Source organism: Mustela erminea, chromosome 3 (assembly GCF_009829155.1).
Source record: "Mustela erminea isolate mMusErm1 chromosome 3, mMusErm1.Pri, whole genome shotgun sequence".
Lineage (NCBI taxonomy): Eukaryota > Metazoa > Chordata > Mammalia > Carnivora > Mustelidae > Mustela > Mustela erminea.
Genome location: NC_045616.1, coordinates 81,625,220 through 81,637,918, shown reverse-complemented (window position 1 = coordinate 81,637,918; position 12,699 = coordinate 81,625,220). Strand labels below are relative to the sequence as shown.

Genomic DNA, 12,699 nt, shown 5'->3' with positions numbered 1-12,699 from the left:
CCTAAGTACCTTACATTCTTTTGATAGGAATGTTTTAGTTTTCTTAAAAGTTACGTGTACATCATTTGAAGAGTCAGGTGAACTGAATAGCTACCAAGTTGTTAAACATTCTCCAATTGTATTCTCGTTTTCTGTTCTTTAAGGATGTCTACTTTTAGGGCGCCTGGGTGGCTCAGTGGGTTAAGCCGCTGCCTTCGGCTCAGGTCATGATCCCAGGGTCCTGAGATCGAGCCCCACATCGGGCTCTCTGCTCGGCAGGGAGCCTGCTTCCCTCTCTCTCTCTCTGCCTGCCTCTCTGTCTACTTGTGATCTCTCTCTGTCAAATAAATAAATAAAAATCTTTAAAAAAAAAAAAAAAGGATGTCTACTTTTAAATCTTTCAGCTGATTTTCTGGGTATTTTTTTCATTTTTAAATAATTGATTTTACTGCAACTTTTTGATTTTTTAAATTGTAAGCATTTTATATTGACCTTAATCTTTTGCTTTTCAGCTCCCCAGTTTTTTGGCTGTGTTGTATTCTGTCCTATTTTCTCTTTTCTTAGGGATTTATGCCTTAAAAAAAAAAAATCACTTTAGTGTCATTGCATACTATGGATGCAATGCAGTCTTCTCTTTTGTAACCAGAGAGCATTTTGAGTCTTAAGAAAGTAAGAGGTCTGAGTTTCTGTACCCCCAAAAATATTTATGTAATTCATTCAAATTTTTGTGTTCTTACTAGCAAGAACTTCTAATTTGCCTGCTCCTTCATTCCTGGAACTTCATATAAAACAATGGAATACTTCTGTTGTAATTACTGTAGACTTCTCACATACAGTTAGCTTTTCCCTATAGCCTCTCTAGAGAGGGTTTTTACTTTCCTTCTTCCAAGAAGAAGGAAATATTTGAGAGTGTTAGTGTATGAAACTGATACCTTATCATTTGACAAGTAAGACACTTTTGAGTTTTACCAGAATAAAAGTTACCCTTTCTCTGTATTTAACATTCAGAGAAACTGAATTCAGCACTATTCAGCACTTCAGTTATTGCCCTTCCTCAGACTGTGTAAAAAAACTTTTAGTAATTTTGATCTTTTGTGAACCTACTGATAACTTACTGCCATTTGATAGCTAGTGGGTTTTCTGTTTTTTTTTTCACTGTTACAAGTGATGTTAATATACATCTTACTGGATTTGGTGATTTAGAGTAGAATAATTTGTTATGCAGGACAGTCCTACACATGTCAACACCTTTAGCACTGCTGTTAAATGCCAGGAAGTGCTCTTCAGTCTGTATGACACCCACAGTAATGTTACTATCTCTGGTGAAGACCCTTTTTTAACATTAGTTTGTAGGAGTGATGACTAGATCCAAGGCATGCATATTTAAAATTTGGGGACAGCTTGCCAAATAACCCTGCAGGAATAATAATGCTGTACTAATTCATACTTGTGGTGACATTGAATAAGAGTACCTATTTGCTTATATCCTCAATAGCACTTGAGTTTTGTGTTTTCGTATTTGCTAGTCAGGTAATTGATGAATAATGACTGACAGAACTGGCATCAGTTTCTGATCTGGGAAAATGGTGGGGCTAGATGAATTTCTCTCTGAGTATCTTCTGCCTCTAAGGTTCCAAGTACCCCTGAGTTATCACATACAACTTTTCATTGATGGCATATAATCAGTTTTCTCATGTTCATGTATATATTGGTGTGCATATATATATATATATATATATTTGAATTACCTTATTATATGTATATTTTTAAAGATTTTATTTATTTGACAGAGAGATCACAAGTAGGCAGAGAGGCAGGCAGAGAGAGAGAGAAAGAGGGGGAGAGGGAAGCAGGCCCCCCACTGAGCAAAGAGCCCAATGTGGGACTCGATCCCAGGACCCCGAGATCATGACCTGAGCCGAAGGCAGCAGCTTAACCCACTGAGCCACCCAGGCACCTGTGAATTACCTTATTATATTTTGAGGGGCAGCACACATGTACAAAGTGTAAAAGAAAGAAAAATGTATGCAGTGAAAAATAAGGTTTCCTTCTATACCCATTCAGTTTCACTCCCCAGAGGCATTTATTGTTTTTTGTTTCTTATATACTAAAAAATATTCTTTCTGTGTATATGTATTATTTTGTCTCTCTTTAACCCAAATGGTGGTATGTTACACAGTACTCTCTTACATGTGCATTTCTCATTTATTATGTATTAGCTTGTTAATAGAGATGATGCTATACTAGTACACGTGGTGTTTCTCTGGTATTTTTTGTGGCTTCTTGGTATTTCATTGCATCGATGAACCACCTTGGATTTCAACAATGTCTGTAGTGATGGACAGCTAACTTTTGCCTACTATTTCATTATTTCAAGCCATATTACAAATATGTGTGTGAGATAATACATATGTGGGTATAGAAAAATTATGTATTTTTAATAGATATGTGACATTTTAGAGGCCATTTTTAAAGCTGTTAAAGTGCTTTTTTTTTTTTTAAAGATTTTATTTATTTATTTGACACACAGAGATCAAGTAGGCAGAGAGGCAGGCAGAGAGAGGAGGAAGCAGTCTTCCTGCTGAGCAGAGAGCCTGATGCGGGGCTCGATCCCAGGACTCTGAGATCATGACCTGAGCCGAAGGCAGAGGTCCAACCCACTAAGCCATGCAGGCGCCCCTGTTAAAATACTTTTCAACAAAAAAATGAGGACATGCAAATAGTTAAAAATACAGTTAATCAGAAGTAAAAATCTCCCCTCTTTTCTTGATCTCTGCCTACTCTTTTAAAAGGTAGTCTGTACTCTTAGACATCTTTACAGAAAAACGTTACTAATATAAGAATATATACACAAAGTCTCTCACTTAAATTTTATCAGAGTGGGCTTATATTATATAGAGCTACATTTCAGGCCTTGCTTTTTCAACATAAATATCTTAGCTGTTTGGTGTTTTCTTAAAATTATAAGGATAATACTCAACTTAAAATACTTACTGAAACAAACTATACCAAGTAGAAATGTATATAGTTCAGTGATTTATCAGAAGGTAAACTTGTGTATACCTAACCCTCAGGTCAAGAAAAAGAATATTCGCAGCCGCCTTCCAGTCATTGTTTTCTCTCCTCCTCAATAAAATGACCATTATCCTCACTTTATCATAATCACCTTCTTGCTTTTGTTACACAGTTGATCCTCATTATTCATGGATTTCGTATTTGCACATTAACCTACCTAGCAATATTATTTGTAAGATCAAAAATCAATATTCAAGGTGCTTTTGTGATCAGTTCAGACTTTGACGGAGCTGTGAAAAATTTGAGTTACCTGATGCCATGTTCCCAGCTCAGGTCAGTTAAAGTGAGGCTCTGCCCTTCTTGTTTCGGCTTTCATACCATAAACAGCTGTTCTTTTTGCAGTGTTTTTAGTACCACATTTTCCTCATTTTTGTGCTTTTCACTGGTTGTTTCATTATTTGAAATGCCCCCCACCCCCAAATATAGTTCTCAGGTGCTTTGTTGAAAGTTCAAGAAGGCTGTGATGTGCCTTATGGTGAAGACCCATGTATTATGTAAGCTTTGTTCAGGCATGAGTGCTTTTAGCCATGAGTTCAGTGTCAGTGAATCAACAGTATATTTTAAATACGGTGTCTTTAAATATAAAACAATTGATTAGTTGATGTTTTGACCAGAGGCTCATAGGAACCTAACCCTCTCTCGGCCCTAGGAGCAGTGATTGAGTATTTGCTAATTCTTTGCTTGCAGTGAACTTCATATGACTTAGTGTGAATAATGAGAACCAGCTGTAGTTTTATCACCTAAATGTGCGTTCCTAAAGATTATAATATTACTCTATTTTTAAATTTGTATGAATGGAACCACACAGTCTATATTCTTTCGTGTCTGCTCTTTTCCCTTAACATTATGTTTGTAAGATTCATTAATGTTGTCACATGTAACAATAGTTTCCATTTTTAATTGCTGTATAATTTTCAGTTGTATAACTATAACATAGTTTATTCTTCAGTTCTCCTGTGGATAGGTATGTGGGTTATTTTCACTTTATTTTTATGAACACTGTTGATAGGATTCTTCTAGATCATTCGGTGTGTATGTGTACAAATTTATGTTGGATATAGATGGTAATGTTGAGTGAACTACATCAGTTTCATTATGTAGATTCCTGCCAGTAGTGTGTGAAAATTCTTGACTTGGTATTATTAAAATACATCTTTATTCTAATCGCTAATCTTGTTTATTGTTGTAAGTTAGATTGTGGGAGTTATATATTCTTAATTACTGACTGCCTACAAATTAAATTTCTAATTCTTCCTTCAGTAGTTTATACGCAGTACACTTAATGCTCTTAAAATTCCTCTTGAAGGACAGAACTGCTACCCTATTCAGAGGGCAACCCAATAAATGCAGGTTAAAGAAGTCTTTCTCACTTTCTGTGGTTATAGAAGTAATACATCTTTTTAAAAATTTTTTAAATAACAAAGTCTAAGGATCTAATATATAACATGGTGACTGGTTGACCACACTGTATTGTATAATTGAAATTTGCTAAGAGAATAGTAGAACCTAAATATTCTCATCAGAAAAAAGGTAAATATGTGAGGTGATGAACGTGTTGTTAATGAACTACATAGGGAGACTCTTCACTCTTTATATGTATATCAGATCATCGTGTTTTACACTTACAAATATCCTTCGGTTGTGTTTTACCTCAGTAATCCTGGAAAGAATTCAGATAATACCAAAGTGAACAAAATAGTGAAAAAGTCTCTAATTGGGCTGTGTATGTTAAACGAATAAGGGCAAAAGATATCTATTACATGCATTATGAGATTTTTTTCTTCAAGTTTATTGAAATATAATTGATGTAAAACACTGTGTTAGTTTAAGATATACAACATAATGGTTTGATATATGTACATATAGTGAAATGATTACTATGAAATAAGTGTAGTTCACATCTGTCACCTCACATAGTCAGAATTCTTTTTCCTTGTGATGAGATCTCCTCTCAGCATCCACCTGTGTTTTGTTTTTAGAAGATGGCAAATGTATATTTGGATGGGGCCATTTCAGTACATCATTTTAGTATGTCCCATAAGTTAAAATGTTTGGTACCAGGTTATAAACGTGCAGCCCCTACAGGGATAATAGAGTTTTCCCTAAGATCACAGGCTGATTTCTGTGCAGACAGTAATGGGTTATGGATCTGGCTTAATATATACAATATATAACCTTTTTTGTTTAATTTTTTAGAAAATTTTTAAGATTTTATTTTTTTAATTGACAGAGAGAATGAGCATAAGCAGGGGGAAAAGCAGAGGGAGTGAGAGAAGCAGACTCCCTGCTGAGCAGGGAGCCCACCATGGGGCTTGATCCCAGGACCCCAGAGTCATGACCTGAGCTGAAGGCAGATGCTTAACTGACCTAGCCACCTATGCGCCACCACGCCCTACCTTTTTAAGATTTTATTTACTTATTTGACAGAGAGAGAGAGAGAGAGAGAACATAACACTTTTAACATGCAGTGATCTGAGTGTTCTGTGGAAACATTTGGCAAATGGTTAATGACATTTATCAGCATTTTTTCTAAGAAAAACTAGAGTGAACCCCTATTTTTAAAAGAACCATTTCTATTACATTTTTCAGGATTAAACCCAGAATTGGGGATATTCTGCAATGTGGCATCATTGAAAGAAAAGCTGTAGGAATGACTGAGCTTTCACTTTAATGATACTTTAGGTCCCTATTCTTTTTATCTCTGTTGCTTTTTCTTTAAAATTTTTGCTTTCTCTTTATGAAGTTTCTTGAGGAGGAAGAAATTGTTTGGGTGGTAGTCCTAAGAAATACATTTGAAACTGAGCAATTTTACCTTGAGTTAGGAAAGTAGGTGTTTTTAATTAACGTTTGTTAAATGCATAGAATGGCTGGTACTTGCCATTGTTGTATGGCATTTCAGAGGAGGAAGTGGGAATAGCTTTATCAACTACAGGTGGAGTAGTTGACCTCAGTAGGCATTTTAAAAATTATACTTTTAAGTTTTCAGTCTAACTATGTAGATTATCAAAGCTAAAGACTAGCAATCGTTTTAAGATAGTATTTGTTGAGGGGCGCCTGGGTGGCTCAGTGGGTTAAATCCTCTGCCTTCAGCTTGGGTCATGGTCCCAGGGTCCTGGGATCAAGCCCCACATCCTGCTCTCTGCTCAGCTGGGAGCCTGCTTCCTTCTCTCTCTCTCTCTCTCTCTCTCTGCCTGCCTCTCTGCCTACTTGTGATCTCTGTCTGTCAAATAAATAAATAAAATCTTTTAAAAAAAAGATAGTATTTATTGAAACAAAATCATGGGAAAGAAAGGGAAAAATAAAACGACAAAATCAGAGAGGGAGACAAACTATAGGAGACTCTTGATCATAGGAAACAAACAGGGTTGCTGGAGGGGAGGGGGTAGGGCGTTGGGGTAACTGGGTGATGGACATTAAGGAGGGTATGTGGTATAATGAGCACTGGGTATTATGTAAGACTGATGAATCACTGACCTCTGTCTCTGAAACCAATAATAAATTATGTTAATTAATTGAATTTAAATTTTAAAAAGCATGAGATTTACCAAGTATGTCATTTGCATACCTGTATACTTTGCTACACACTTTAATAATTTGTATGTTAGGGCGTATATTAATTTTTTTTGTTGTTTAATGCCTTTCAATATTTATAATTGTGCTAACCGTGATTTTTGTGCATTTGGATAGAATACTCAAATTCTTTTTACATTATTTTTATGGACTCCTTAGAGCAATCCTGAAACAGAAAAAAAGTGAAAAAAAAGCTGAGATACTTTGATATTAAGCAATATTAATGCTTTAATTAATTAAAGCCTTATGGAGCCTTATGGAGGCTCATTTATGTTCAGTTACTTGCCAGTTCATGGTAGAGCTGGATCGAGACTTTAATCCCAGCATCTTGCTCAATAATCTTTCTTTAAATCTTTTTTAAAAAATATTTTATTTATTTATTTTTGAGAGAGAGAGAGAGCACAAGTAGGGGAGAGGGACAGAGGGAGAAACAGACTCCCCGCTGAGCAGGGAGCCCAATGCAGGACTCATCCAAGAACCCTGGGAATATGACCTAAGCTGAAGGCAGACGCTTAACTGAATGAGTCACCCAGGTGCCCTTGTTCAATACTGATGTCAGTAAAATCATGAGCAGAAGAAAAAAAGTATTTGTTGTTTTCATTATGACTTTTGTAAGTGGAGTGACAGTATCATCTAAACCAAGACAAATTCTAAAGTTAACATGACATAAATACAAGTCATAGACTATCTGGGCAAAATAGTACATGTGGTTCTTTAATTAAAAGGGACTTCAGGGTTATTGGAGGGGAGGTGGGTGGAGGGATTGAGTAACTAGATATTGGGCATTATGGAGGGCACGTGATGTGATGAACACTGGGTGTCACATGCAACAGATGAATAACTGAACTCTGCTTCTGAAACTAATGATAGACTATATGTTCACTAATTGAATTTAAATAAAATAAGTTTAGAGGAGAAGGGATTTTACTTTTTCTAGTTCTTACTAGATAGATAGATCCACTTTAATTTTCCTCACCAATCATTACACTTTTTAAATAGCATACAATTTGAATACAAACTTAACGTGTTTTTCCTAAAATCTATTTTAGCCTGCAAACCAAGGGTCAAAATTCAAAGACCGTCGGCTACAAATATCATGGCACAAGGCCAAGGTGCCTTCTGTATCCACTGAGACCGAGGAAGAAGAAGTCAAGGAGGAGGTAAATTTAACGATTGAAAATAAACATTCAATTAGATTGTTTCTCAATTAGCATTTTTCTTGACACTAAAGTAAGTAAAATAAATCTTAAAATAAATCTTGTTCTTTTATGCCCGCTGTAACTTAAGACTAGTCTACAAGTTTACTAAAGAGCCAGAACAGTTGCAGACATAAAAAGTTCTTTGCGGGGGATATTTTCTGGCATAGGAGAGACTGTTGTTTGTTTTTTTTTTCCTTTTTTCTTTTTACTTTGTGTTTATTTGGCTTTGTGCTCTAGAAATTTTTATTCTGTTAAGTGAGGACATGGATTACACGAACAAATTTAATTTTAGCTGGTTGTTTAGCTTTTTGCTTATTCATGTTCCATAAGTAATAGATTTGAGTTTCTTACTTTCCTTCTATGTGCAGTTGATTAAAATGAGAGTAAGGAAGTGGGAATAAAAGGGAAGAAATATAAAAACCAAGGACTTAACATAGTACAACTGTTAAATATAATGAAACTCTTAAAATACATGAAAAATAATTTTGCTTTTTTACTCCCTGTTTCTAATTTCTTTGTTAAAATGGACACTTAGCCAATGTTTCAAGTTATTTGATTTGTTTTAATTTTGGTTTTAAAAGATGTTAGCATTCATGATTGATCAAGAGTCCTCTGGGTAGTTTTAAAAAACAAAAGCAGAAACATTTCCCATGTTTAATAAGAAGAAAAGGAAAGAAAAATCTTGGTGTTTTGGGAATGTTTGTAGATATTTCTACCACATGTAAGATTCCAGATTTTTATGTAAGGTTGAGAATGTTGGTGTCATGAGGAAGTTAGTAAGTTCTCCATCACAGATAACTGGATATTAAAGGAAAGGTTTAGGAGCTTGGTCATTTATTTTCCTTCTTTTTAAGTTAATGGAATAAAATTAATTTAAATTTATTTAATTTCATTAAATTAATTTTATTAAAACCATTTCATAGATATTTTTCCTCCTAACCATTCATGTATTATTTTCCTGATGATATTAGAATGGAAATCTCTTGAAACTAGCAAAATTAACAGGGGAGAGAATATGTATATGTTAATTGTTTGAGGTGTCTTTGCCCTGAAGGATACTCTCTGACTGCATCACTTGTAACTCCAGCCTGGGTTTTGTATACTAGTCTTTTTGTCCTTTGGCCTAAAAACTTAACTTGCTTGTACTACTAAGCAGATTTTACCCTCTCTTTCTTCAGGAAACAGAGACCTCAGATTTGTTTTTGCATGATGATGATGATGAAGATGAAGATGAATATGAGTCTCGTTCATGGCGAAGATGAAATCTGATGCGAGCTGTATAATTTTTAGGAATATTGTTTAGAAGAACAACTTTTTAAAATTATTTAAAGAAGTCAATGAGCCAAAAATTTTTTTTATTTTTCTTTTCCACACAGTAGGTTTAAGGACAGCAAGTTTGCTATTTAAACACATCTCATAACTGTTCATGATATTAAAGCACCAAAGGCCTAGTGACTTTTACACAGTTGTGAAGATCCACAGGAATGATATGGATAATCTCTAGAGCCTTATTTTCCACACCACCTGTTTTGTTGCTATTGGTGTTGGATTATGATGTAAATGACAGGGTGTTCAGAAATTTTATTTTGGATTATAATCTGCTGATAAAATTTCATTAAATGTCAAAATCGCCTGGAATCTCTTAACTCTCAGCTATTATGGATGGGTCGTCAGACAGGAGATATTTGTAATTAAAATACCCTTTTGCTTTCAAGAGTTGTCTTGGAAGAAGAAAAGTAAATTTATTTTAATTTTTTACTGTGGAGGAGCCCAGTTTGTATTCAATCTAAATTTTCGAGGGGGGGTGTTTATGTGCAGTACAAGTACTATTTTAGTGTAAATCATAACAGACTGTATTAAATGCTGTAAGGCAGTGGTAGCTAGCTCCATGGTATTTCCATTCTGTCATCATATTAACTGTCCTGGATTTATGCTACTGATCCTTAGTTTGCTTTGAAATTAGTGAATATTGGTTCAGTTGGTCCTGTTTAAAAATACTCAGAATGTAAAAGGCTTTCACCTCTTGCCCCTTTCTTGTCCCCATTTTCTTTCTCCTGCCTTTATATTAATAGCCCTGACTTACCCACTATTGAGAGAAGTGATTCTTCTGGGCCACCCAAAGTCAGTCCCAAATAAAAAGTTTAAACCAGCACCTTGATAAATAAGTGATGTTTTGATGAGAATAATGGAAGGTTTGCGGGGGTGGGGGGAAGAGAGTCACCAGCTTTTCTTTTTTCTTTTTTGAAGCTTCAGTTTAGTTAATAGTTACACAAAAGGGTTAAAAAGTGTCTGAAATTCTTCACCTAAATTTAAACCATGATGATGAGGTGACTGGGGATAGGGTGGGGGTGGGTGGGATGGGGGATGGGGATGCTAGTAATAAATGGGAGTCATAACTTGACTTTGATCAGATGACTTTATATTTTCATAATTTTGTAGCTTGTTGCTATCCATGAACATATGCATCCTTCATTAGACAGTTTCCTTCACTGTGTGCATTTTTACTGTACACTGTATAGAGTAGAGTATCTGTTAAGTAAAATATATATGTAAATTTATGTCCTTGTGTTCTGAATGTTAGATGGAAAGCAGAGGAGCAACACTACACTGTATTGACCCCTGGGAAAATAAAATAAATAATGTACATAGGATGTCACTTTTTCAAGGATATACACATCTATGTTTTTATATATGTGTGGTGTGAAAATTTGAAACTTCCTGTTGGCTTCAGAAGGTTCTTGGTGATTGATTACTAGATCAAGGATTTTGTTTCCTGGGGTAAAGGCTGTTTCTCAAAATAGAAACTGTTCGCTAAGAAACCTAAAACCATCAGGACTCTAGATTTACTTAGCTGTAAGAAGTTAAATCCCACGTTGTGATTATCTTTTCTTTTCCACGTATTTTCCTGGAATGATGTCTCAAACCAGGATCATTTTTAAGTTGATGTAATTTTCCCTTCACAATAATAAAGACTTCCTTTTTCTAGGTTGTTATATTTCTGATAACACTGAAGCTAAAATAAGCTCATAAAAGCAGGAAAACCTTACAACGGGGTACCTAGAATAAGCAATCTTGCTCCTTCCTCCTCCATCATCTCTAATGAAATTTTGATGTCTGTGGCTCAGTTGGTATATATTTTGAAAGATTCATTGTGGTGAATATTTTGAGTCCTGACAGTTTAAACGTGATAGAGGGAACAAAGGATTTATATATTTTTTGTACAAAGTTTTTTCTTAAACTGTATAATTTTGTAAATAATTTGTTTGGTTTTTTTGTGTACTAAAACTACCAGCGTATAGATTTCAATAAGAATTGTTGTATTTTTGTATTTGGAAACTGAAAATTACAGTAAATTAATGGAGCTGTAAAAGAAAATTTTCAGTAGACTGACAGTTCAGCAGAATGAGATTCCTTTTCATATGATTTTTTTGAGCTTCAAAATTGACATCGTATGATAATACTCTCAGTATAGAGAGAGTAGATTTGTTTGATTTTTTTAGTTACTGGGGGAGAGGGGATGAAAGAAAAGGGTGTTCAAGTAAAGAATAGACGGACACTGTTTTCAGGAAGATTTGAAGCCCTTTCTTTAAAATAGTGTCATTTTCAGTACACCTTAAAGTAGGACTAAAATAATTTATAAATGTCCTAAGAATTCCAAGATTCCAAGATTCCAAGATTCCATTCATTCTAAAATGAATTCAAGATATGGGTTGAATATATTATTAGAAAATTTAGTTAAGGTTAGCATAAAATAGTTGAATGTATGTATTTTTTTCCTTTAGAATTTTTTTTAACCCCCACCCGCAAATCCTCAAGCCCTAGAATTTCTCTTAAAAGTAAGTAACTATCATGGCTTGTTTTCCTGGCCTCTTCCCTTAACAAAAATAACATACTCCATCTGAGGCAAATTTTGTTCTTTTAAATGAGTATGACATCTAAGAACTAATGAGCAGTCGGAGCCACCGGTCTGGCTAGGTTAGCCTGGTTTACTAATGGATTGTTGCCCAGGCTTAACAAAGCAACCCTAGGGCATACGGAATTTTCCTCACTTTCTTCGTGTTGTAATATCAGGAAAACATTGTCACCAGCTCAGATGATAAATTGGGAAACAGTCTAGTTAGGTGGGTCCGTGGTGATGGATCATTATTTGAAAAAGAAGAAAAAAATCATGTGAAAAGGAATAGTGGTTCCTCTTGATGTATAGTATGCCTGTATTATAGTTTTTACAAAATTGTGAACTTGTGTAATAGTATAATAGGAGATATTGTTGAATTTCTAACTGTTTATACATTTAAATTCATATATGTAATGTTTGTTTTATCGATTACAATCTGAATTTCTAAGAAGCATGTTGACTTTTGCAATAAAGATGCAATATGGAATGGTTCACAATTGGAAAAAAAAGAAAAAAAAAGTATTACAAATTTAAAATAATTTGGAAATTTTATGAACCATTCCAAAAATTCTAACAATCACCAAAAGAGCTGTAATTCTGGCTTGTTCTGGAAAGAAAGAAAATGTGTGTGTATGCTTGTTTGTGTGTGAGAATGAGTGAGCAGTGGATATGTCTGTGTGTTTCATTTTGGTTTCATGTATATGAGAGAATGCACTTAATATGCATTTGGGTACGGAAGTCCCTGACTGTCAAATATTCAATGAATTTAAGAAAATGTAATCAACAGGGTGTTCTTTAAAATGAGTGAGAAGGGTATTGCAGAGGCAGTTGTGAGTAACCTCGGATAGCCATATTTTTTTGGTCGTGGATGGATCCCGGTATCCCAGATACAAAAGCACAAACAGTTTTATGAAAAAAATTATTTGAATGTTACCTTGAGATTTTTCAGTATGCCTCCCAGTCAATCGGAAGGACATTTTC

At 34.7% G+C, this 12,699-nt stretch overlaps 1 protein-coding gene across 5 annotated transcripts in view; it reads left to right on the top strand.

The window, feature by feature from the left end:
• Window positions 1-12,304, top strand: part of RBM27 (RNA binding motif protein 27) — an 87,889-nt gene extending 75,585 nt beyond the window's left edge. For all 5 annotated transcript variants that reach the window (XM_032336287.1, XM_032336284.1, XM_032336286.1 and 2 more), the window contains 2 exons: window positions 7,674-7,784; window positions 9,002-12,304. In XM_032336287.1, coding sequence (XP_032192178.1) covers window positions 7,674-7,784; window positions 9,002-9,085 — 195 coding nt within the window. In that variant the 3' untranslated portion in view covers window positions 9,086-12,304. The remainder of the gene's footprint in view (window positions 1-7,673; window positions 7,785-9,001) is intronic.
• The last annotated feature ends 395 nt before the right edge of the window (window positions 12,305-12,699 follow it).